The sequence below is a fragment of the Octopus bimaculoides genome, chromosome 1 (assembly GCF_046866305.1).
Source record: "Octopus bimaculoides isolate indiv1 chromosome 1, ASM4686630v1, whole genome shotgun sequence".
Classification (NCBI taxonomy): domain Eukaryota; kingdom Metazoa; phylum Mollusca; class Cephalopoda; order Octopoda; family Octopodidae; genus Octopus; species Octopus bimaculoides.
Window position 1 is genome coordinate 66,905,745 of NC_142928.1, and position 26,506 is coordinate 66,932,250.

A 26,506-nucleotide genomic window follows, 5' to 3' on the forward strand; every position below is an offset into this window, starting at 1 on the left:
TCACACAGTATTACCATACCATGTGCTGAATGGGTTCCCTCTAATCTGGCATATCTCAAATTTTAATAAAGTTACTTACAGTCTTCTTTCTGGCTATCACTTCTAGCAACACACACATATGATACCACACTTCGGTCTACCTTAACTTTCTATACACAAGTGTTATTCACGTCCAACCTAAACCCCAAACATTCTCTACAAATTCAAGAGATCTTAGAACCTCCCTCCAATGGTGACAACTTAGTCACATTCAACATCACAATGATACTGTACTACATATATTAAAGACAAAATCTTGTACATCACACTTTTTAGCCATGAATAACATGTACTAAAATCCTCAAAGTCAACACATGCTCATTGATCTTTCATGATAACCTTGCAAATATAACATTATCAGAAAGCAACCCTCTTTTAATGATACTAGAAATCCTCTGCTCCTTTGAATTATGTAGCTGCATAACCTATTAACATAGATTCACCACCCTTCTTCAGATATTGCCTGACCGAGTTGCACCTCTTCAGCTCTGCACAGAACACTTAACCCAATTTTTCTTGGGTTAAGTGTTATGTGTCCTCTAGGAATCCCACAAACACACACAGGCCACATTATTCTAGTATTATTCTTAAAGATGTCAGAACTGAACATTAACTAGACTGATCTTACCAATCTGAAAGAATTTTCAATGGCTTAAGTTCTAACTTCTAAAGAAAAATCAACTGAATCAACGCATATTCAATCCTGGTATTTAACCAGGTGCATAGAAACATGGTAGAAAGGAACAAAAGTAAATACCATTAGGCATGTGATACATGTCATTTTATCTCTTTATTAATAATGTTTTCATTGAAATAATGCAATTCTATTCTACAATTCTCTGAAAGAAAAACACCCACAATCAAACAACAAATTTCTTTCTCACAAAATTTTTATCAAAAAGTGAAAATTGTTTCTTAGCATGTTCTTTGGTAAGTGTATTTGTATCTGTCCATTCTCCCAAAGTCTTTCTTTCTTTTTCTCTCTCTCTCTCTCTCTCTCTCTCTCTATATATATATATATATACACACACACACACACACACACATACATACACCTCTATAAATACATCCGTATTCACATGCGCACACACACACACTTGTTCAGGTCTATTTTTTCTTTATTTTTCAGAAGCCCAAAAGCTCCAGTAACCAAGTTAAACATTAAGCTTTATCAACCACATTAATTTTGTCTTCTTTCTTTTCTTCTTTATTATATTTATTAGAGTATAGAAGAGTCAACTGTTCTTATCTACATGATTCCAAAATGAAATTATAAAGGGTTATCCTCTCAGTTTATCCATCATTATCAAGTTTTTATCATGGTTCTGTTCCTTCATCTTTCTGCCACCACAATCCACATTTCTGGAATGCACAAGTGTCTATATACACCCATACAAATGCCAATATCACTAAATGCTTCTACAGAAACTGAAGTTAAAAAAATAGTGGGGAATAATCACAAATGTATTCTGTCAAAATGAGTTGGGAACACACACAGAGGAAACAAGGTTATGTTGCTTTGTATACAACAGAGAAGGAGAATATAATTGTGTCGTATACACTAGCTCAAACAATACAGCCATACACACATACAAATATATGTCCACATTCACATGTCTACATGCTTTGATGTCAAGGGAGCAACAAAATGAGTATGTTGTTTTCATAGTTGTTGCTGTGTAACCCAAGGTCAGCACTGATTAAACAAACTAATGATATGTATCTTCTCTCTGCTGATACTCAGCTCAGTATACTCACATCTCATCATAATCATAATCTAGACTTCACCAACTGGGCCCAAACTTTTAAATTATGGTAAATAAGATACAGATATGTTGAATTCCAGAATTTTGAAAACAAAAAAAATTGTTTCCATTCCTAATTTCCATGATTTTAAGCATGTGCTTTAAGCTACAATACTATCAACTACCTTTTCAATACCAACCCATCTGAGAATGCTCCTGCTTCTATGATACAAATTTCCAGTTTTAAAGTGATCTAAATTAAAACCTTCCATCAAAATTTCATGTTAATTTATATTCCAAACACACCTTTTACTTTTTTTCCTTCATTTTCTCCCCAAAATTAATGGAAATGAAAAGCAGTGAATTTCAGCAGAAATATAGTAACAAAAAGACTGAAATAGAATTTTTTCACGCCTTTTAATATTTCACATTCATTAATGATTTAATATAAATATTGACCTCCAGTCTATTTGAACACAATGAATATGAATGGGTTAAAATGAGAAAGAAAAAGAACTCGATTTCTACTGAACAGAAAGTGCCATAACAATCAATTTAATCTGTTCAAGAGAACCTGTATAATGTCTTAATCTCATTTGGTGATAAGGATGACATCTATAAACAAAGAGACTCAGGAAATTACATTTTTTCTTTTTCTTTTTTTCTTTTTTTGTAATGCTGCATATCTCTGCAAATCTTATTCATGCTCAGTAACCTCAGTAGCTCATTGTTCACTCTTCTATGCATGGTGATATTACCTCTCCAACAAATCAGACATCACTCAGTCATTTCTCTCAAATGTCTGGAAATTTTTCCACACTAAGAACCCACGTTTCTCTGTCACAAAGTATCATGTTCCAAATGCATGTATGTTTAAAACAGCCTGCTTTTTGTACGGAGAAAGAAACCCTCTGTTGACAATAGAAATAACAACTCTCTGAACTTCTTCCAACTCTTTTATATTCTAACAACTGTACTTTCACTACAACCACCTTCTGTATTAAATTTATCACACACTTACATCAGGCATGTCTACACAGACACACATATCAGATATAGGGGTGGACAAAAATAAGTATACAGTTACTTAATAGGAGTGAAATGTTCTTTTCATTTTTCTTTCTTTTTTAGGATAAGAATTCTATGATTCTATGTTCTTTTTAACTAATTTTTTCTATAATAAAATGTGCTTAGGTTTAAAAAAGAAATAGAGAAATGAATAGAACATTCCACACATATTAAACAACCATATACCTATTTTTGTCCATCTTCGTATATAAATGAAGGAGCAAGAAGTATTTCGGTATTCAATGTAGTAGTACACTGACACACACAATTGAGATGAGATCTTGAGAACATACACCTAAATAAATGAAGACTGGAAACTCTACCTCCCTATCTCTCAGGAGAATACCCCAATCCATTGTAGTTAGCAATTTTTAGATGAAATGTTTTGAAGCAATTGTTCTGGCTTTTTGAAGTCTGAATGTTCAAATACCATCGAGATCAACTTTGCCTTTAATCCTCCTGGAGTTGATAAGTACCAGCCTCGGGTGGTGAACTGGCAGAACCATTAGAGCATGGGGTGAGATAGTTTGTGGTATCTGTCCCACTCTTTGTGTTCTGAGTTCAAATCCAGCTATGGAGCATGGTCTAGTTGGATAGAAGATTTAATCTATCACCTGGTTTAACCAGTTGGACACAAACTTTAAACGTTGGTGAATAGGATAAAGCTAACTTGAATTCTATCTAGTTCCTGGATGCTTTTGGAAGAGTTTACTCTGTTGCAAACATTTAGACAAGTCTCTGGTTTCAGGATGTTGCCTTCTCTCCTACCTAGAAGTCTCAAAGGCCCTGGGAAAGATCATGGACATTGCCCTTCCACTTGATTACGGGATAAAAAAAAATTCCCTAGATGCTACCAAGCTTACTTCTAACAGCTAGGTGAACTGGGGTAGTGTAGAATGTAATGTTCAACCCAGAAATATATTTAGGTCAACCAGCAGATATGAACTCTAATCCAACAGCTAATCCTCACAGCAATATTACCTCCCAGTTTCAGCCAGTATACATGATATACCACTCATCTGCTAGAAATGACAGCCAAATCATTCTAAAATTACACCCTACTGTTGTAAAAGAAAAAGAACAGTTAAGAAAATGACTGGAATGCCATATTTCACTAAAGGTCTGCTTGATCAGGATGATACACAAATATAGGAACTAAACAAAAACCATATTCATATATATTTGCATGCTATTCTCTTATTCTTTTACTTGTTTCAGTCATTTGACAGCAGTCATGGTAGACCACTGCCTCTGCCTCAAAGGGTTTTAGTCAAAGAAATATACTCCAGGTTTTATTCTTTGTAAGCCTTATTCTATCGGTCTCATTTGATGAACTGTTAAGTTACAAGGACATAAACATACCAGCATCAGTCGTCAAATGATTACAGGGGGGACAACACAAACACAGGAACAAAGGCAAACACACACACACACACACACACACGACAGGCTTGTTTCAGTTTCCTTTGACCAAATCCACTTGCAAGGCTTTGGTCGGCCCAAGGCTATAGTAGAAGACACTTACCCGATGTGCTATGCACTGGGACCAAACTCGGAACCATGTGGTTGAGAAGCAAGCTTCTTACTACACAACCACATATGTTTTAATATATTTCTTTTTTAATTACATAAAACAGAATGCAAATTAACTGAGTGAAAATTAAGAGGCATAAGGGTTGGCTAATGTTTAACTCCACCCATAAAACAGAGGAGTTATTAACAAAAGATTAAATCCATGCATGAACAAGTATGAAGCTGTAGTATCAACAATGATGAATTTTGAGATAAGTCCTTGAAGTGAAAATAGGAAATCAAAAGGTTTAAATGCAATCAATAAACCGTGTCCATAATTATCCATGCTGATGATAGCTTACAATTAGCTGGTAGTATGTATTTATCACTTAAAAAATCTCAGTCACACGGTAGGTGGAAAGAGGTTAGCTAAATGGGAAGATTACATATAAATAATAGAATAGAAAAAAAAAAGAAAAACACCTCACACACCAGAATATTGATTAATGGATTATAGAAGCCATCCAAGATATCAAAATTTGTAAGACCGAGTAAAAGATTGTTTGTGTATGTGAGTATATACACACTATACACACACACACACACACACACACATATACTACTGAAACTCAAATTCTATTTGTTATTTGCTTTATGACTGTAAGTCATCATCATCATTATTATTATTATTAAGGCAGCGAGCTGGAAGAAACGTTAGTACATCGGGCGAAATGCTTAGCAGTATTTTGTCTGTCTTTATGTTCTGAGTTCAAATTCTGCAGAGGTCAACTTTGCCTTTCATCCTTTCGGGGTTGATAAATTAAGTACCAATCGGCAGGCTGTGAGAAGCTAAATAGTCTCCGCTCCAGGTTGGGCAAGCTGAAGCTCCTGATTATAGATGTGGTGTCTATGGTTGGAGCCAACCTCCTCTACTACATCCATCACCAGCTTCAAGACATCTGTGGGAACTCTGACCCAGATTCCCAATTTGGAAGAGTCAGTGTGATGGCCATTGGGGATCTCTACCAACTGCAACCTGTAGGCCAGAATCATGTCTTTGGCCTCCCAAGAGACAACTACGCCCACTAGCATGGATCTCTGTGGGAGGAAAACATCAAATTTATGGAACTCACAGAGAGCATGCGACAAAAGGATGATCAATGCTTTGCTCAATTGTTGACAAGGGTCAGGACAGCTACCTGCACAGAAGATGATATAACCTTGCTTAAGATCAGAGTCATCACCAAAGAAGACACTGACTACCCAGCGAATGCCTTTCACGTGTTTAAGGCCAGCAAAGAAGTTGATGAACACAACACAGAACACCTCAAGCTGCTTGACCCGATTTATGACATCAAAGCTATCAACAAAATGAAAGACGTCCAGACTGGCCTTATTGATGTTGCCATTTCCACTGAGGCATCAGACACTGGCGGCCTCAGCAAAGTAGTGTCTGTAGCAGTTAGCGCTAGAGTGATGATAACTGTCAACACAGACGTCTCTGACGGTCTGGCAAATGGTGTCTGTGGCACAGTTGTTGGGATCGACTACACAGGTAGTGACGTCCATACAATCCTCATCAAATTTGACAGTGAACAGGTAGGTAAGCAGGCCATCACTGACAGCCAGTACAAGAGGTCATTCCCAGGAGCAGTTCCCATCAAATGACTGGATGTTCAGTTCTATATTGGGAGGGGGTAGACGACCTGTGGAGGCAAAGCGTTCGCAATTTCCTCTGACCCTGCCCTGGGGTTGCACCATACATAAAGTCCAGGGCAAGACAATGGATAAGATTGTTGTTGCTATGCAAGGAAAAGGTTTCTTCATGCCTGGCCAGGCATATGTTGCCTTGAGTTGTGTCCGAAACTTGAGTGGCCTCTTCTTGCTTGGATTTGATGCCAGTGTAATCCGCACGAGTTCATCTGTTGTTCGTAAAATGGACAGGCTTCGACAGCAAACATCGTCGGAAACTTTGCCTTCTGCTGCTCCCACAGTTACTCATGGAGGACTGCAGATCAGGCTGAACATGAACAAGACTTGAAAGCGGACAACACTCTTCAAAATGTTGATGTGTTTTGTTTCGTAGAAACTTTCTTGAAGCAGAATCAACAAGTCGCATCCATCCAACCACAGTCAAAGATCACTAGAGCAGACAGGCCTGCTGCACTGGGGCATGGTGGTGGGGTGATGACTGTTGTCAATCAAATCACCCCTACGGATATACATTTGAATGTCAGTAGCTTAGAGTACACCACTGTCGGGGTGACCATCTCGTCAACAAAAATCAATATCATCACCATTTACAGATCTCCCTCCGTACCAGTTGCTCCTTTCCTCACCAGCCTGCATCATCTTATAAGATCTTTGCCAAGGAATCATCTGACCATCGTCCTTGGTGATTTCAATGTGGATCTCATTGATTCCCCTAACCATGAAATATTGACAACTATGAACCAGTTTGGGTTTGACCAACTAATCCAAAAACCCACCACCAACTATGGAAGCCTGCTAGATCATGTTTATGTGAACCAGGATCGGCGTCCATAAGTCACCATAACCGACTGTTACTTTTCCGACCATGATGTGTGTGTATCACTTAAGTTTTAGGTAATTGTTGTTTCTTTTTAGTCGTATGGTGAAATTAGCTTGCTGTTGTCATTGATATATTATAACTGCTTCAGATGATTCCTGTTTTTAGAGGATTTTTTAAAAAAATCATATGGCTGTGTTATTTTTTTTTACCCCCTCCAAGGAGGTTATGTTTTTGCCGGCGTTGGTTTGGGAAATTGGACGATTTTCAGCATGCGTGTATATGGGTGGAAATGAGCTGCTTGGCGGAGGTCTGCACTCTCCGAGTGCTTTTCTAATAATTATTATTATTATTAAGGTGGTGAACTGGCAGAGTCGTTAGCATGCAGGGCAAAATGCTTAGCGGCATTTAGTCTGTCTTTATGTTTTGAGTTCAAATTCTGCTGAGGTCGACTTTGCCTTTCATCCTTTCAGGGCCGAAAAAACAAGTACCAGTCGAACACTGGGGTCAATGTAATCAACTCACCGCCTTCCCTAAAATGGCTGCTCTTGTGGCAAAATATGAAACCATTATTATTATTATTTCGAAAGTGGACAGACATGTCTCCAGAAGCTCTGTAAGCTGTTGGCCAATTTTATTGGAAATATTGTTAAACTTATTGATATTTTTGTATATTTGTGTAGCCAAGCTGTTCCCTTCTTTGTGCACCACATCCTCTGCAGACGGACGACAAGACAAGTCGAACGTCAACTGTGAATACACTCTGCCCGGTGCATGCCTTAAAAGGCAAAGAAGAAAAAGTGAAACAGCGTTCCACCACGTGCAGCACTACTGACGAAAATGAAGGTTGTTCCTTGAACTGCCTTACGAACCTGCATTTCCCGGCTCTCACCACCACTATTGCTCCTACACCAGAGAAGGAGGAAGAGAGAAACAACAAGGTTACCAAAGAACCCCAACAACACCAAGACCAACAACAAAAGCCATTGTAACAGTTTTGCATCCGCAACAAAGCAAAGCTTGAAGGAAATCAATGTTACAATGGACGAAATAAAAAACACAAAGGAGTTGTTAAGGAAGGATGGAAACAATGTCTTCCTTAACACTCTCCAAACACTAATACAGGAAACCAACATAAGGACAATAATATACAAGATATTTAATCATGAAACACAAAAAGATTGAAGGTGCAACTCCAAAGCAGTTGGAGATAGCACTGAAGCCCATATGGGGCAAAAAGTCTTTCGTCACCGAAAGGAAGTGGTTTGGAACAGTAGAAGTTCACTTCCCAACAGAAGAAGTAGCCAAACAACATTCCACAACACCCCTCAGAACAGAGGATTTGCTGCTCGTGCCGACATGCATTGGTCGGCATGTAACGAAAATAAAAATTGAGCAAGTGCCGCCCAAACTCAATATATGCTGGCTAGTGGCAGCTGTCCTCTACGACATAGAAGACACTGCCACTATTTTGGAAGTGCATAAATTGCACAGCCAAAACTGGTTGGGTATGGGTATAGAGCTTCTTGTTCAGATCGAACAACAAAGCATAAATTCCATACCAGACTCTATAAATTTGCCGGATGGCACAAGACTGCACGTTGCTGTAGAGAGGCGAAGACCAAAGTGCTACCTCTGCAGCAGCGAAAAACATTTAAAAGTAGATTGCCGGTGACACGTTAAAAGCACCCTCTACACTCTTGGCGTTAGGAAGGGCATCCAGATGTAGAAACATTGCCAGATCAGATTGCAGCCTGGTGCAGCCGCTGGCTTTCCAGACCTCGGTCAAACCGTCCAATGCATGCCAGCATGGAAAACAGATGTTAAACAATGATGATGATGATGATGATATCTATGGATCTCTCTCTCTCTCTCTCTCTCTCTCTCTCTCTCTCTCTCTATATATATATATATATATATATATATATCCATGTGTGTCTGTGTGTCTCCCCGCTACCACTTGAAAATCAGTGTTGGGGTGCTTACATCCCCATAACTTAGCAGTTCAACAAAAGAGACCAACAGAATAAGTATCAGGCTTAAATGATAAAAAATACTGGGGTCGATTCATTCAACTGAAAATTCTTCAAGGCAGTGCACCAACATGGCCACAGTCTAATGACTGAAACTAGTAAAAGAAAATGCTATTTTATGTTGAGCACTCAAACTTTTTGCTCAGAAAATACTTTTACAGATCAAATCGCTTATATTTGTTTCTTGAAATGATTAACTTTCAAGAAGCTGAGAAGACAGAGTAGAGAACGCATTCAAGTAATCAGCAACTGCATGAAAGACACATCATTGATAGGATCACAAGCTGTGACTAAAACACCTTGACAAGCCAGATAATTAGTTGACTGACTGATTAACTAATTAGTTAACTGATAATAAAACTGAAATGAAATACAATCAGTTTAGTCTAATATTAGCAGGAAAACCCATGCTAAGTACAATGATGTGTACAGGTGTGTGTATACTTCATCTTTTATCTGTTTCAGTCATTAGACTGTAGCCATGCTGGAGCACTGCCTTGAAGAACTTTTAGTCAAATGAATCAATGCCAGCACTTATTTTTTGTTAAGCCTGATACTTATTCTATTGGTCTCATTTTGTCAAACCACTAAGTTATGGGAACACAAACACACAAACCCCAGTTGTCAAGCGGTGGTGGGGAACAAACACACACACACAAATGCAGCAAGCTTCTTTCAGTTTTTGTTCACTCACAAGGCTTGGTGAACTCGCGCTCATAGAAGACACCTGCCCATGGTGCCATGCATTGGGACTGAACCTAGAACCATGTGGTTGAGAAGGAAAAGGTGTAACGCGTATACACATGCATAAACATTTGTGCATAGTGGGAGAAACTTTATAGACATGTGCATTAACATTAAACACTACTTTGTTCCAGGTTCATTTTACATTTTTAAATATTTGCTTTTCATTGAGACTCAAAGCAGACCTTGAAGAGAGGGTGTGTCACTGATGAGGTCGTGAATAGCAATGAAAGAACTTTGACAAACAAAAAAACAATCGATTAGTTAGTTGGTTAAATGTGTAACCAAATGATGAACAATAAATGATACTGAACCAGTGTATTTGCTTATTATTACTGGCATACTGACCCTCCCATCACACAAGATTTGTTTCAACATATGAATTCACATCGAGAACCTTGCAAACCAAATAATAAAAAAAACAATGCTTTTCCTATAGTCTTAGAGTATTATTTTCCATGAGGAATAATATTGGTTGTTGAAGGTCTATTTTGGCAGTGATGTTTTGAGATTTTTAAAAAATTAAGTCTGTGGAAAACTAATGAAAAATGCAAATGGATTCAGCATTAGGAAAAAAGAAGAAAAAAAGGTAAAAAGAACACTGATACTAACTAAATACCAGTGTAAAATGTGTTTCATCCAGGGGATAAGTGTAGCAAGGTTTTGAAATGTCAGTTACAATGGACCTTAGAAAATTATTATTCATAACTAACCAAAGAATATATATTAAAAAAGAATTAAATTTAAAAAAAAGAAATATGTAAAGCATAAACTAAAACCTCTATGTTTTCACACACACTCATTAGACAAGATTGATATGCTAAGTATGTCACAATTTTATCTTCAAAATAACAGTGTAGAAATTATCTGCTGACATAGAGTTTATCTTATTTGTGGATGTGTCTCAAAGTTCATCAAGATTTTTTTTTTTTTAACCCCATTAACTGAACTCTAGAAAGGCTTTAATATGCTACTTTCTACTATAACAAAGCAAAATTTTGCCTTTTGTTTCAATGCATGGAGGTGAGAATTGTATCGCCCACTAGACTAAAATAAAATGAAATAAAACAAAGGCTTTATATTCTTTTATCTTTTCACTGTCTTTCAATTTTATAGTTAGTGGAACCATGTTAGTAACTACCTTCATTGGTATAGTCAGTTACATCATCAGTCCCAGTACTTGATAGAAATATCAACCTCAGAAGGCTGTTATAGCAATGTGAGCCTGAGCAGAATTTGAATTCTAATAATAAAGGGACATAACCAAATACCACAAGGTAATTTTGCTTGATGTTCTACCAATACTATTGTGAATTTATTTTTCTTTTGTAATATTCACAATAGTAATCAAGCATTAAATATCAATGTCTTTCCTCGTACATTTATCACCTTGTTAGAAATACTTAACTTCAAAAGTTTTTGTTAGAGATTCAAAAACTACTAATATACAAACAAATGTTAACATATTCTCATGTTTAATTGTGTGTGTCTGACAGAATTCGGCTATGGAAGCTTTCCTGTTTATTCTTAATCTTGGCTTCAGTCATTTGTCGTAGTGTTTCTAATAAGTCGGGGGGGGGGGGCACTTGTGCTACCAGATGAATTGTAGTGCTGTAGAGTTGGGGTATGGAGATGGGGTGTTGCATAGTCATACAATAAGGTAGGAATCATATAACCTGAACAAGTTCGGGGGATTGTTATTACGGTCTAGTGGAGGTTGGGTTTTGAAGGTGAGAAACAAATCATGGATATTTAGAGTCTGTATGTAAAGGGTGTGTGTGGGGGATGAAACAAGTTGATGGAGAGAGTGCCAAAGAACACAAAAGATTCAGTTTCTGCACTGGTAGCATCAGTATGAGATGAGTGTGAGAGCCAAGAAGAGTTGTGAATGCTGAAGAGATGGAGGGCAGAGACTTTGGAGAGACGGTGAGATATATGTCCTTGATACAAGAGATATAGTTGAAGAGTTGTTATAGGTTTGAAAAGTTTGTAGAATAATGGAAACAGTGGGGGAAGTAGACTTTGAACAGAAAAAGAGAGAGAGAGGTGAGTGATAGGAAGTGGAATTTACCCATGCATATACAGAACTGGACTATGGATAATAGGTCAATTTGTGGCTTGATGTAGCAGGGTTTAAGTATTAGTAAAAGATGATAAATGAGTACAGGTTATATTGTAATCTGTGGATGTTAGAGGAAGGTGAAATTAATCAGTAGATATAGTCCTAGCTTTTGGCTTCTTAGGGAAGTGTAATGGGTGATGGTATGTCACAATATCACAGAATCCTCCAGCTGAGAGGCTCCACTGATGTGCCTACTATTCAGAAAAATAGAGAGAATCCTCTACATTATACAGAACATGTCTACAATAGTTAAATGGTGAAGGAAAGTCCAAAAGTTAAACATGTGCATGAAATTCTTTCCTTCATAGTTAACTGTATACAGCAAGGCATTCATTTGTTCATTCAAAAAGCAGTTTGTTGATAGAGTGTGGTGAGGACAGTGCTACAGGAGGAAAAGAAGGAAGAGAGAGAAAGACAGAGCAGGGAAGGAACATGTAGTGATAGTCACTGACTGCAAAGACAATCACAAATCTATAAATAGATCCTGCAGAAGTTCAAAAAATATTTAAAGAGAATGTTTAACCACAGGCACCACTGTGATATGATTTATTTCCTCTATGAGTGTGTTTATGATCAATTTAAGTACTTTATTTAGAAAATGATTTACCACAGTTATATCACAGCGATGTAACTGTTGTGTTCTGTTACAGCAAGTTGTGCTGTATTAGTTTGGCTTAGCATCATCTCTGTTTACATTGAGATGATGCACTGCTTCCTACTGCAGCAACCCACGAATTGTGGTTTATTTTCCTCTTTCACTCCATCAGTTTTGGAAGCTCTGCATTGGTCACAAATGCAGCTGCCCTTCTCCGTTCTGAGTAAGCTAGGATTTCCTCCTTTTTTTTTTTTGTAATATTAACAAAGTTTGGAATTTTCAAAGTGTTGTGAAGATTTTTTTTTTTTTTAAAGAGATTCAATATAAAATGTTTATGTGGAGGGAGAGAGGGTGGGTGAGAAAGAGAGAGAGAGAGCCAGACAGGCAGACAGAAAGGCTGAGGAAAGTTGAGACAAAAGGGGGAAGCAGAGAGAGGGGGCGAGAGAGAGAGAGAGAGAGAGAGAGAAGCATAGGGAGTGCAAAGACAAAGAAAGAAGCAGGTATGGAGAAAAAGAGAGAGAAGTAAGCTAACAGAGGCAGAAACAAACACTGATTGTCTGCGTTGTGTGTGTGTGTGTGTGTGTGTGTGTGTGTAAGTGTGTCTGCGTGTAAGTGTGTGTCTGCATGTAAGTGTGTGTGTGTCTGCGTGTGTATGAATTAATAAGTATGGCATAAATTTTTTTTTTTTTTTTCTCAACCAGGCTCATATGTTTCACAAGCGAATTATGTCTATTTGCCATTCTGGTTATGTTTTTTTTTAATGAGCCAATAAGCCACTTGGCATACTAGAAGCAGCATATCAAATCTCCCTCGTGATGCACCCTACTTTGTTAAAAAATAATGAAGGATACATTAGATAATACAACCTTATTTACACAATATCTGATGAGAGGGCAGAAGGGTGACATCTGGAACAACCTTGATTACAGGTCTGTTCAGGCAGGGGCTAACCTGAGGCTAAACAATAAACCCCAACAAATTTTATACACTTCACATTCAAAATATTGCTTATTTGCTTTGTGCAGCTATGTTGTTTAAATTGCCTGAAAACACTTTGAATCAACATATGATCTTAACTCCTATCCATCTGGCCTTTTTATTTGCTTATTTAATTATCATTAATCTCTTATGAAATCCAATCAAATCCAATCTTTGTGACAAAACCTCATACTACTAGAATACAATGAGTGCTGCTGCTGTTGAATCGGCTACAAGCAGTGGCTTCAACAACTAATAATGAAACAGACTGTAATAATACACAGAAGCAAGTAGAAGCTTCTGTCTGTCTAATAATTGTCACACAAGTCAAAGGTGGTGATAGGGATGTTGTTGATGATGTGCTTGTTGTAGTTATGGTAGTGGCAGGCAATTGTAATGCGGAGAGGTGGGTAGGTGACGGTGGTATGCGAAGAGGGGGAGGAGATGAATAACAAAAAAGTTATCACGCTGATATGTTACATATGCTGTGAAGAAAACAGTAATGATGCAGTTAAAAAGTGCAAAAATGACTCATCGCGCACATGCACACACTACACGTGTCAATATAATAAATAAAAATACACACACACACGCATCTAAGTAATCTTGATATGGAATTCTTCACTCACAATTATCTACAACCAGAAGCCCTATATTAGAATTATATGTCTTACCACTGTTTTTTCTGCTACTACAGCTCTACAACTGTCTGCTTCTCTGAACCAGTTCAACTACAATCTTTTCACTCACATTCCATGCAACTTCAAGTCCTCCTTTAGCATTTACTGTATCTTACTCACCTCAAAATCTGCACTAAATACTCCTCAGTCTTTCTTCCCTGGAACTGTGTGTGTGTGGGTGTGCGTGCGTGTGTGTGTGTGTGTGTGGGTGTGTGTGTGTAATGTTCTGGATTTTAGAAAAAAGTACAGTATATCCCTGCATATCTTAAGTGGCAATTAAAAGAGTTGCCTCCAGGAAGGGCATCTATCTGTAAAACACAACTTCAAAAAGTTGTGCCCAAATGTCCATAATAGCATATAGAATTAATGTAAAGTGATGATGATGATAATGGTGGTAGAGTGTGTGTGTGTGTGTGTGTGTGTGTGTGTGTGTGTGTGTGTGTGTGTGTGTGTGTGCAAACACTTGCTTGGTTTTGTTTGTGTGGTACTTGCATAAGTGCATGTCAATGTCCAAAATGCACAAAAAAGTTACTAAAAATAACATAGCAACAAGGAATGCACATCCATTTTAATACAAATTTCAGATAGTTGTGCAAGGCAACAAAACATGTAAGGATAAGAGTTATAACAGATCAAAACAAAATCTATTACATAAATATCTTCAGTTGATTTTATTGAATCCAAAATAAAAAAGTACTGGATAAGAGTCCCCAACAAACATTACTTCATTTTTTTTATTAAAGAAGTAGATGTGTTATAAACAAATAATTCAAGTAACAGCTGACCAGACATAGGTCATCAATTATCACCATACAACACCCATACAAATGATTTTTCCAAGTCAGCCCTGTCATTGAACCCACCTATGATCCAGCATGGTCCAGCTGTGACTATCCTATCTTTTGTTCAAACAGTGAATAGATATTATCTATTGTCTTTCGGATGATATCATGACTGTGAAAAGAATTGGCTGATATTTCTGATGAGTCAAACTGCCATAAGAAATGTTAGCTTAATCCCTTTACACATAGAAATTAAAGACGTGTCGTCGTCATCCCCCTCCCGCCCTGCCATTAGAAATTATCGCCTGACCTCATTATATCTCTGTCCTTGTCAAACCTATATAGCACAAGCTATAACAACAAAAACCATCAAAAAATGTGCTTGACTAAATAGAAATGAAACATTCTGAGACATAATTTGTTCATTTGTAGCCATATTTCTAAATTAGTATGGTTAGTATAGATCTTGTAAGAGCAGTCAATTGTTGTTTAACCCAAGATCAATCCTAATTAAGCAGGCATCTATTATCAAAGACGATTTAGCTGTGACTATCATGTCTTTTCATCTGACAGTATCTATGATATGTGCCCTTTTTTAAAAATGCAAAGAGTGTGGGTTGAAAAAGATCGGTTTGAAGTCACTCCCTATCACACTATTCTATGGCCTAACACATGTTGTCACCACACCTAGTCTTTTCTGTCAATACAATAGTCAACCCTGCTCTTCAGAGCTGACTTGTCTCATGTTAACTCTGTTCAGACCTTTCCAACTCACCACCTCTTATCACTCATTTGTTCTCATCCCCAGTCTCACAACACCCAGTTGTGCCTCTGGAATTCCCTCCTTGCATGTTTTTTCTTGCAGCTTTTGATTTCAAGAGGAATATAAACTGCATCAATTTCACTGACCCAGATGGGTTTACATTGGTCATAGGCACAAACCCTCCAAAAAAAGATCAAGTGACCACATAAATGGCTCCACCTTTAACTCATACTGAAACAGTAACTTTTATTTATTGATATTTGCTATTCCCACTGTTGCAATATTTAACAATAAAACAGGAGTGGAACCTGAAACAAGCAAAGTTTCACTCAAAAGTACACCAAAGATAGGAATTCATAGAATGAGATAACTGGGTGTAACTGTATGAAAATTAAAAGAACTTCAATGTGTCCATTCCGCCAGTGATGATTTACACCAGTGAAGCATGGGCTCACAATACTACCACCATGAATGCCCTCATTGTTGCCCAACAGAAAATGGAACAAATCATGCTCAGCATCACATTGCTGGACAAGAAAACCAAAGCTTGGATTCAACAGCATACAAGAGTCAATGATAACCATCAAGGGGAACAAATATAGATGGGCTGACCACATTGCTTGACTGAAGGACAACAGATGGACGATCAGGGTGGCAAAATGGATACCACAACAATGGACAAGATCAAGAAGCTAACCAAAGACAAGATGGTGAGATGATCTCTCTCACTACCTGGAGCCTACATGGCCATAACTGACCAGAGACAGACAACGGTGAAAGATGTCCTAGGTTCCTCCTTCAGGAGCAATGAATCCCTGGATATTATTATTATTAGTTTGAGTGACAATACTTTTTGGCACTAAGGCAGTCAACACACACACACACACACATACATACATACATACATACAGAGTGAGGGGGAGAGAGATTACAATTTATTGAGCACGATTGACACTTTCCTATTCCTCATACACATATGTAGAAACAAACAGAAAGAGACAAAAAGATAGGGAAGGTCAGAATCAAATCAGGGATGCCAAATAGATAGCACCAAAACAGTTGTACCAAAAAGACTCATACCCATGAGTCCATATCATGGTCAGTGGCTCTGTCTGTTATCATATTTGTAATGAATTGCACTATCTATGTTTCAAAATAACTTTGAAAATAGTTAAGAATTTGGAGACATTTTCATTATTAAGCTGGTGTTTGTAAACATAACGTAACAAAACAATTCTTACATGAAGTTATAATGGAAGATTTTAATAAAAACAGAAAACTTTGTTTAACAGAATGAGAAGGCCTCAAATATATTGGTATCAAAAGAGTCAACTATGGTCATTATACCTAAATAAAGTAGTCTTTTAAAATCAAAAAGGGTGAGTTCCAATTCAAACTATCTTATCTGAATTTTCCTTAGTTTTAAATTTCTTACTCATAATACAAAAATTAAAATTTTTAACAAGAGAGTAAAATTCAAAAAGTATAACTCTCAAACTTGAATCAATTATTTTTACTATAGACACAAAACTTTATTTATTTATTTATTTATTTTTTTGTGGTGGAGAAGTGGGGCAGTCAGTTATATTGACTCCAGTGCTCAACAGGTACTTATTTTATCAATTCTGAAAGGATGAATGGCAAAGTTGTCCTTGGCAAAATTTGAACTCAGAATGCAAGGCCAGAATGTAATGGTACTAAGCATTTTGTCCAGCATGATTATGATTCTGCCAGCTTGCTACCTTTCAAACTTGAATAATAATTTTAAAAATTTCAAACATAAATTTCAGTTTTAGTTCTTTGAAATTCATCCCACCTATACAAACATATATACATGCACTGCCACAACTAGCACACATACAAATACCTTAAGCAGGCAAATACATCTATTGTATTAATTTGAAATTTAGAAAGAATTGGGTTGGAATGAACCAAAATAAAGAAAGTTCTTGATTGAGTAAGAAGACTGGATGAAATTGAGACAAGCAAGCCCTACTGGGTATGGATCTTAGCATGTAGAGACAAGAGTGCACTGCTTAGTTGAGAAGGGGATAACAAAAAAAAAGTATCAAGGTATTAGTTGTAATACACAAGAAAGAAACCTGTGCTGGGATAGACACATGATGTGTAAGAAAGATGAAAGCAAAGAAGTGCCAAACAAATCCAAGTGGAAGGAGCTTGTAGAAGAGGAAGACTAAGAAAGGTATGAGAAAAAGTCATGAAGACTGATATTAGGATGCTGAACTTCACAAAAGAGATGACAAGGAACTGCAAACAGTGGTAAGATGCTATGCTAGTGGTAAGATTGCTATGCAATTGTGAAAAAACATAAAATGGTGATTCTAATGACATATAAAACATATCAATAAAAGCACAGCAGGAAGAACTGCAGCTGAACTCCGATGACCATTGTTTTCCAATATCAATTACTAAGCATGGAAACATGAACATTAAAATGATGATCACAATGATGATGGTGAAGGCATTAGCTACTATTCAGAAAGGATTGCTGCAAAATTCTATTAGAGTAATTAGTAGCTTGTGTATTTTTGATGGTTTATTGTTATCAGCATTTCCCCTTACCACAGCCATGCTGTCTGATAGTTGACGAAATGGCATTCCTCCAAGACCAATATTAAGGAGGTGATCATATGTTATGGAATAATTGCAAAAATATAAATGAAAATTACTATATTATAAAGAGTGCTTGGTAAGATTGCCAGAAAGACTGCACATAATTTTTCTGGCATTGTTGTTCATCTAACTTTTGGTGACTTAAATGTTGTTGGTAACCCATAACTTATCTCATATATATTTTCTCCATAAATTTTTGTTGTTTAGCCCCAGGTCAGTTCTGACTGAAAAGATCTAAGATCTAAGACATTCCAGTTGGGACAATCTTGTCTTTTTCCAAGACACTGCACCCATCGTCATTGTCCAACACATCCTTTTCTCAGACAGTGGGGAGTGATTTAAAGGAAATGCAGCATCTATTTCTAGCAACACCTTTATTTGTTTATATTGTCAACTACAGACATCTGCTCTGAATTAATGCCAAAGAATACATATATGATATGGCTATTAATACATACATACATTCAGTACCCTACAAAGTGTATTCTTTGGGATTGAAGAGATATTCATATTTTACTTATTATACTGACCTGTAAAAGAAAGCAAACCCAACTTGTTGCCCTGACATGGTTTAAAATCAGAACAAAGAAATCACTATCAGGTGAGATGCAACAAGGTATTTAAGTTAATCTTAATCATCAAATTAATCCTATACCAATAAAGAAAAATTCTTCAAATATTCTTTAAACCTTCAACCACATTGAAATACTATATTACCTATCTATGATTCCTTCACTAGAAAAAAATCAAATAGGACATTTAAATGAGCAGAATGTATCTATAATTTATCAAAATTAGAACACTCTCTCAGACAATAAGCCATATGACTCCAGTGACCAAAACTAACACAAAAGCCCTTTAAGAAAGCTTATAAAAGGATATATGATTATCAGATTAATCTTAACTTCAGATTTAGTGCAAATAAGTTATTGTATGAATCAAATATAAATGGATTTTAAATATTTTTCTGACAGTTTATTTTTATCTATCTTCTTTTTTTTTTTTAATTCTATTTTGTGACCAGATTTAGTCATTTTGATGGTCGAAATCAGCTTGACTAATTCTATTTAATTTGGTAGTTATTTCTCCATCCTGATTTCAAACCCTAAGATGACAGCTTTATCTTTCAGCTGTACAGAGAGCTATAGATGCATAGATGCAATTTGTAAATGTCACCTGAGTGCTGAAGAAGGCATTTAAGAGCCATGCTTTGCTCTAGTTTTGAATCAAGCAAATTCCCCCACTGAGTGGCATGCTAGTCAACCTCGAGTAATAATTCAATACAATCTGCTGCTAAATTCTAGCAATTCAAATAAGTATCAGCAACATAGTAGAAACAGACTGACTACAAACCTTGACAAAAATTTATCTTGTATGAGGTCTAAAAACAAATATAATTCCCTACTTGTAGCCAGTGTTTGTAACAAAAGGTTCAAAACTGAAATGCAAACTTAGACAAGGTAAAGTGTGGCATCAGATATGAGGGAAACATGCTGTATACAATGTGCAGTATGTACATTCACCAACTACACCACACAAAAAAAAAGAAAACCAACTTCTTTTGCTCTTTTTCTTCTTTCCTATGGTAAAGAGACAGGACATAGTTAACATGCACTGGTTTAAACATGTACTGATTTGATTAATGTTGGACAAATGATCATGACAGCGATAATGGTGCAACTTAGACTCTCACCATAAAGCAATGAACAAACTATCATAAACCATTATGTCTAGTTTTCCGTTCTCTCTGTCACCTCTGTAACCTTAATGATGTACATAAATATATTCATTTATTCTGAGCACGTGCAATAAACAGTATCAGCTTACACTATTTACTGTATAAGTAACTATGTTATTAACAAGAGAAGGGAAAAAATAGCCAAGGAGTACTGCACAGAAACCTAATTAAGTTATTACACTAATCACTTAGTGTTTATTTTCAATACATACCTACATATATGTCATCTTTGTGACAGTACTGATAAAAACTATGCTTAAGTAAGGTGTGATAAAATAGGTTTTGAGTTATCACCACATCAAAACCAGGTTACTTCCCACTAGACTGCTCATATAATATTTTTAATTCATTTAAATTAATTAAAATGTCAGTGTTGTCTCCATTGCCTTCCTTAATCAAAATTGATCATTAAGTAAATGACTTTTCTTGTTCACCATAGGTGTGATTTTAGTCAATTAAAATGACTTGATTCATTATATATTGAGTACTGTCCTCATAATCTTATTCTTGCACATCACCATCATTTTACATCCATGTTCCATGCTAGCATAGATTGAGGAGTTCAACAGGATTCAATGGCCCAAGGACTACACTGTGCTCCAATGTCTTCTTTGGCATGGTCTTTATGATTGAATGCCCTTTCTAACACTAATCACTTTACAGTGTGTAGTGGATGCTTTTCTTGCGCCACCAGTGCTAGCGAGGTCACCATACAGCTCACAAGACTACGAAACACAAGTGGAAGTGGGGTGTACTGCTTTTTTTAGTTGTAGAGGAGCTACATTGCTACACACATTTAGAAGAGAGAGTGAGAATGATTCAGTTGTAACTGCCTCTACACACTTCAAATATAAACTTTACCAATGAACTACCATTTTATAATATTAGTGACTCGCATAAAGTAATCCAACTCTTTTTTTCTTTAATGTATTCAGCCTAACGCAGAAGAGTACCTCAAGGATCTCACTGCTGCATTAATTTCCCTATCATAGAAAAGATAGCTCCTTTCATTTACTCCATTCCAGTGCAAAGCTGCACCAATTATAGAGACACAAATTTAAAAATACTACTGTCTCCATTAAACTTCACTAAAGTAGAAAGACCTAATGACAGCAGCCATAAACACACTTCAAATGTATAACTAGTAGATGTTACATATCAGCCATCAGTTTTACAACACAGATAAAAGACAAGGTACTTGCAACTTGTGTTGAAAATGACACATTAAGATCAACCATCAGATAGTCTTACATAATACATAATGCATACCAAGTCAATAAAAAAAGAATTAACAAACAAGGATAAATAATAGCAAAAATATATAAAGCAGAAGTAGACATACTGAAAATGGCTTCATATTTTCTTTGAGAAAACTTAATGCCCTACTAAGAATCAGTAATTCATATAAAACCAATATCTCTGCACTGTGCTCTGTAGCCAAAGCACTTAAATTTCAATAGCACAGTTCACTCAGCTGCACTATATAATTAACTAATGTTGGTAATAAGAAAACTGCATAACTGATGAGTGTTTTGTTAGGTCATTTGCTATGTCAAATATTTTTGCAAGTAAAACCTGTAATAGAGTGGTCTCTAAGTGCATAATGAAACCTTCGAGTAATGGTAGTAGGTAAAGAGAAAAATATAGTCAAAGAAGAAAAAAAAATTTCTTTAAATTCAGTGGAATTTAACTGGGTTATCTGCTCTTAATCATGAGAAGAAAAATTGATCACCATAGTTGGGACTCCTTCCAGACACATCATAGGAAGATGTGTCTGGAATTGGATTTCAATTTCTTATTGAAGCCAATTCATTTCATTCACACACACAGTTCAATGTTTTGAGGAAAAGCATAAGCATCACACTTTTATTGTCTGCTATTAAAAAAATTTGTCTGTTACATAGAGTTACAAAATATGCTGACAAAATGACTAAACAAATATTTGTCATTTTGCTTCTACCATTCCAGTCAACCAAATGCTAACAAATAAAAATTAGCATTTATATAAATTTCTTTGATTCTGGACTAAAATTTCTTATTCACCAAGTATTTCAAGTAGGATGGCCATGAACAAAAACTGCCAAATATATTTCACTACTATTTGATCTGTTTAAGATCATGCATCCCAATAACACAGAAATGTCAGCCAAAAGTATTTGATTTACTAGAATTCATTCACAGGCATTACAAATCTGTGAATAGGTTGTATTATCATGACAGAAAACTCATTCCTGCATTTCTTCATTATAATTCCTTGTCTTCAATGAGATAAATAGGAGGAGATACAAAAAGCTTTTGTTGCATGTAACTTTTAAAATGCTAAAGGCTGCTTGGTATTTGAAAAGGTAAATTAAATTCTCTCAGAGAAGTATGAAGTGAAATTGAACCATCAGTTAAACGTTAATTAAAAAGACTCACATATTGGGAGGATTGTGAAATCTAAGAGTAGCTTGAAGGCAATGTATTTGACAAAACAGTACTATATAGAGTCACATCAGTAGCTTGATATGGTTCAAAGCTATCAAGATTGATTTTAACTCTTTCCTCACTTCTGTTAAATATACTTTCTACCTTTTATCATTTTACATACATTTTTTTTTTAAATCAAGCTGGCAAAGGCACGATAGGTTCCCCCTACCAAAATCTGGACAATTCCATATTGATGGAGCAAGTGCCTTTTCCTTTCACAAACTGGTGCCCTTATTTCAGTTAATCACTCAAATGTGAAACAGAAATAAAAAAAATGTAACTATCCTAAATAAAGGGGGAAAAAATGAGCAAGTGAAAAAAAAAAAAACAAGACAAAAATGAAATATCAAATGACATTGTAACACATTTCGTCACAAAGTTCCAATCATGTAGCAATAAATAAGATTATTATCCAAACTCTCAGAAAGTTATGGGCTTCAATCAATGGCACAACAAAAATGATGGTAACGTTTGGATTCGTCACTATGTGATGTATTGTAGTCATGTGTGTGTGAGAGAAGAAGAAGATAAAAATTAAAGGATACTCACAATTGGTACAAAATAGTTGTTTTACCAGCATTGTCTAATCCAACAATTATCACCTTGTGCTCTGATAAAAAAAAAGGAAATAAATGTATATTTCATTTATTTAAAGAAAACAACTTGAAAAAACAGAACTCCCATATAAAAAAGTAAAAAGTAAAAGAAAAAAAATGAACTGTTTCTGTCTCTCTATCTTACTGTTTTTCAAGTAAGGGATATCTTACTTCACACATTACTGAAGACGCAAAGGAAGAAGATGCTTTGTTGACAGAAGTAAAATCGGCAACATTGCTTATAACTTGCAACCTGTTAAACTCACAAATGTAACCAAACAAATACACATGTAAACACCCGTATGCACACAGGCATAAATATGCAGGACAGATTTTTTTTTTTTTTTTTCAGTTTTTGTCAACCAAATTCACTCATAAGCCATCTCCCTCAAAACTACTGATCCAAGTAAGGGATCTTGTCTTGTGACTTACTCGGTGACCTCACTAGTGCTAGTGCCATGTAGGAAGCACCCAGTACACTTTGTGAAGTGGTTGGTGTTAAGGAAGGTATGTAGAAATCATGCCAAAGCAGGCAATGGAGCTTGATGCAGCCTTCTAGCTTGCCAGCTCCTGTTGAATTGTCCAGCCCATGCTAGCATTGAAAAAAAAAAAAAAATGATGGTGATGATAAACAGAATGCTAATATAAGAAAAAGTTTCATAATTTGTTTTGATTTAGTAGTCTTTGAGGAAAGTGGTGTCATTGAAACAAAAAGGGGATATGGTTATAGCTGGAATGTCTTTGACCATAGGTCCACTCAAGGCTAGTTTGTGGCTAAACAGCAGCCACAGAGAGGTTTCTATGTGGTCACTCAACCTACTAAAAATGTCACACAAATTACATCCTCATGTTTAAAAATAAAAGAATGCAGTGGATGATACTGATGCAATTTCAAAATTATGACAGGAAGGTCATGGGCGGAATACTTTCAATCATAGGTATGCTCTAACAGCACTGCAATCAACCAAAGATGAAACAATAAAAATAAAAAATTTTTAAAACAATGATTGAATACAGAACAATTTATTCAGTGGAATCTATCTATTTTGGGCTAAAAAAACAAACAAACAAACAAACTATTTCTTCAAAATTTTCAAAGCCCAGAGGGACAAAACATTCCAAGTGACACTTTTCTACATAAACAATTTGTTTTCTAAGTATCAAGAGTTTTCTTTCTTTTATTTGTACTAGCCATTAATCCTTTAGCATTCACATTATTTTGTCAAAAGTAATGGTTATTTATTCACATCGTTCTGAATTAAGCGTTCTGAATTATCGTGTAGCTTCAAGATTTTGATGATGAAATAGTTCATTTTTAGAATCATATTGTAAAGTAGGTGTGAGGGGCCAAATCTGGCCAGTTTGAGCATAAAACAGGCAGAATATTTTGGCTGGGTATGGCTGATTTTATAGGCTAATGGGTCAAAGCGCTACTACAGTTGTGTGCATGCAGCATTTAAAGAAACATACCATCTTCAAGTATTGTCGTTCATTCATATATAATATGCATTCATGTAATAATATGCATCATTAATCTAAAGGTAATGAAATGGACAAAAATTGGCAAAAAATATACTGTGCGTATGATATTGACTTCTTTTTTTGGAGGGAGTTGGGGAATCTTTGAGGAAAGTGGTGTCATTAAAAATAAATTGGCAATAGTGGATAATGTAAAAACTCCTGATTTCATTCATTTTTACATTCATTTTTCCATGCTGGCATGGATTAGTCAAATACACTATCAAGTTTAGTTAAATACATTATCAACCAGATTCCCTTCCTTGTTTCAAAACTTAATTTGTTTTTCAAGTAAGGGATATCTTACTTCACACATTACTGAAGACGCAAAGGAAGAAGATGCTTTGTTGACAGAAGTAAAATCGGCAACATTGCTTATAACTTGCAACCTGTTAAACTCACAAATGTAACCAAACAAATACACATGTAAACACCCATATGCACACAGGCATAAATATGCAGGACAGATTTTTTTTTTTTTTTTTTCAGTTTTTGTTAACCAAATTCACTCATAAGGCTTTGAATTATCTAGATAAGTGAATATTTCAAAATAGGTGAATCATGCATATTTTTTTTTTTTAACTCTTCAGTTTTCAAAGTTTTGAACTTCAGGTATTCCATGTTATACATATTTACATCTTGTAATATATATCTAGTTGTTTTGATCTTGTTTATTTCTTGTTGTTGGACAAACATAATTGCCATTCATAAATTTCCCTCTTGAAAAACTATCAAATGAATAATTGTATTTTTGTTTGTTTTCCTTAAACAATGACATTTGGACTTTATCAGTGTTGGCTGAAAAAGTGCACCTGTTGTATGAATCAATACACAATTGGTTTATATCATTTATTTATTTATTCATTCATTCATTCATTCAAGAAAATCAATATGATCTTCATAATCATATTGAATATACTCAATTTAACTAGAATCTGTCACAGGAGATTTTTAAGCCAAAATTCTTGAAAATCTCTCAAACTATTTTTTTTTATTAGACATTTCTGAATTATTGTTTTGAATAGTACACATTTAAAAGCCAGTATTTTTTCTTTTTTTCTTCTGTCATTTAAAAAAATACTTTATGTAATATATATAATTTAAAATAAACACCCAAGAAAGTGACAAAAAAAATGTGCTAACAAAAACTATCTCTCTGTTCAAATAATTGAAGATTTACATATATAAGTTATATGTGAATAGAAATGTTACTTGCATGGTTATTAGAACAAAAATATAACTATCTGTGGATACAAATAAATATATTATATAAAAGTTCCCATGCTTTAGTAGGGTTGAGTTTGAGATTAGTAAACAAAAATGAACCAACATTATGTGAGCAAATTGATAGCGATGATTGACGATAGACTGTTTCCAATAATTCTATGGGTTCATGAAATTACTATGTCTGTTCATACACCTTTATGTCTTTTTGCCCATGTTAGCATAGGCTAAGAAAAAAAAAAAAAAAAATTCTGGAGACATTTTTACAGCCATATTCCCTTTGTGTAATTAATCCTTACCTGTTTTTCAAGTAAGGGACTTTTTATTCCACAAGATTTTGAAAGTGCTGAGCAAACAGAAAATTTGTTGACATGGTGAAGTTTAACAACAAACTTCATTTGAGGGAGGGTGCTAATATTCAGAACAAACATTTGCTGACTGTAAACAAAACCATTTGTACTACTTGATCAGCAAGAAACTGCAGAACCTTCATCTGTCATCTACTATTGGAGAGTCCATATATATATATATATATATATATATATATATATATATATATATAAACATTGGGCCTCAAAGAGTGGATGAGAGGGGACCAAGACTCCTGGTGGTTTCCTGTGCTTGAGAAGATATGTCAAAGCCAAGTAAAATCAAGGTTGTCCTTGCATACAAGCATGTCCTCTGCATCCCTCTCTAGCTAAGCATTCCTAATCTGGTGGGCTCATGCGTGCTGGTG

General features: G+C 35.6%; 1 protein-coding gene across 2 annotated transcripts in view; it reads right to left on the bottom strand.

Moving 5' to 3' along the window:
- Window positions 1-26,506, bottom strand: part of LOC106870789 (ADP-ribosylation factor-like protein 5B) — a 109,836-nt gene that overhangs the window by 15,556 nt on the left and 67,774 nt on the right. For both annotated transcript variants that reach the window (XM_014916993.3, XM_014917001.3), the window contains exon 3: window positions 22,982-23,042. In XM_014916993.3, coding sequence (XP_014772479.1) covers window positions 22,982-23,042 — 61 coding nt within the window. The remainder of the gene's footprint in view (window positions 1-22,981; window positions 23,043-26,506) is intronic.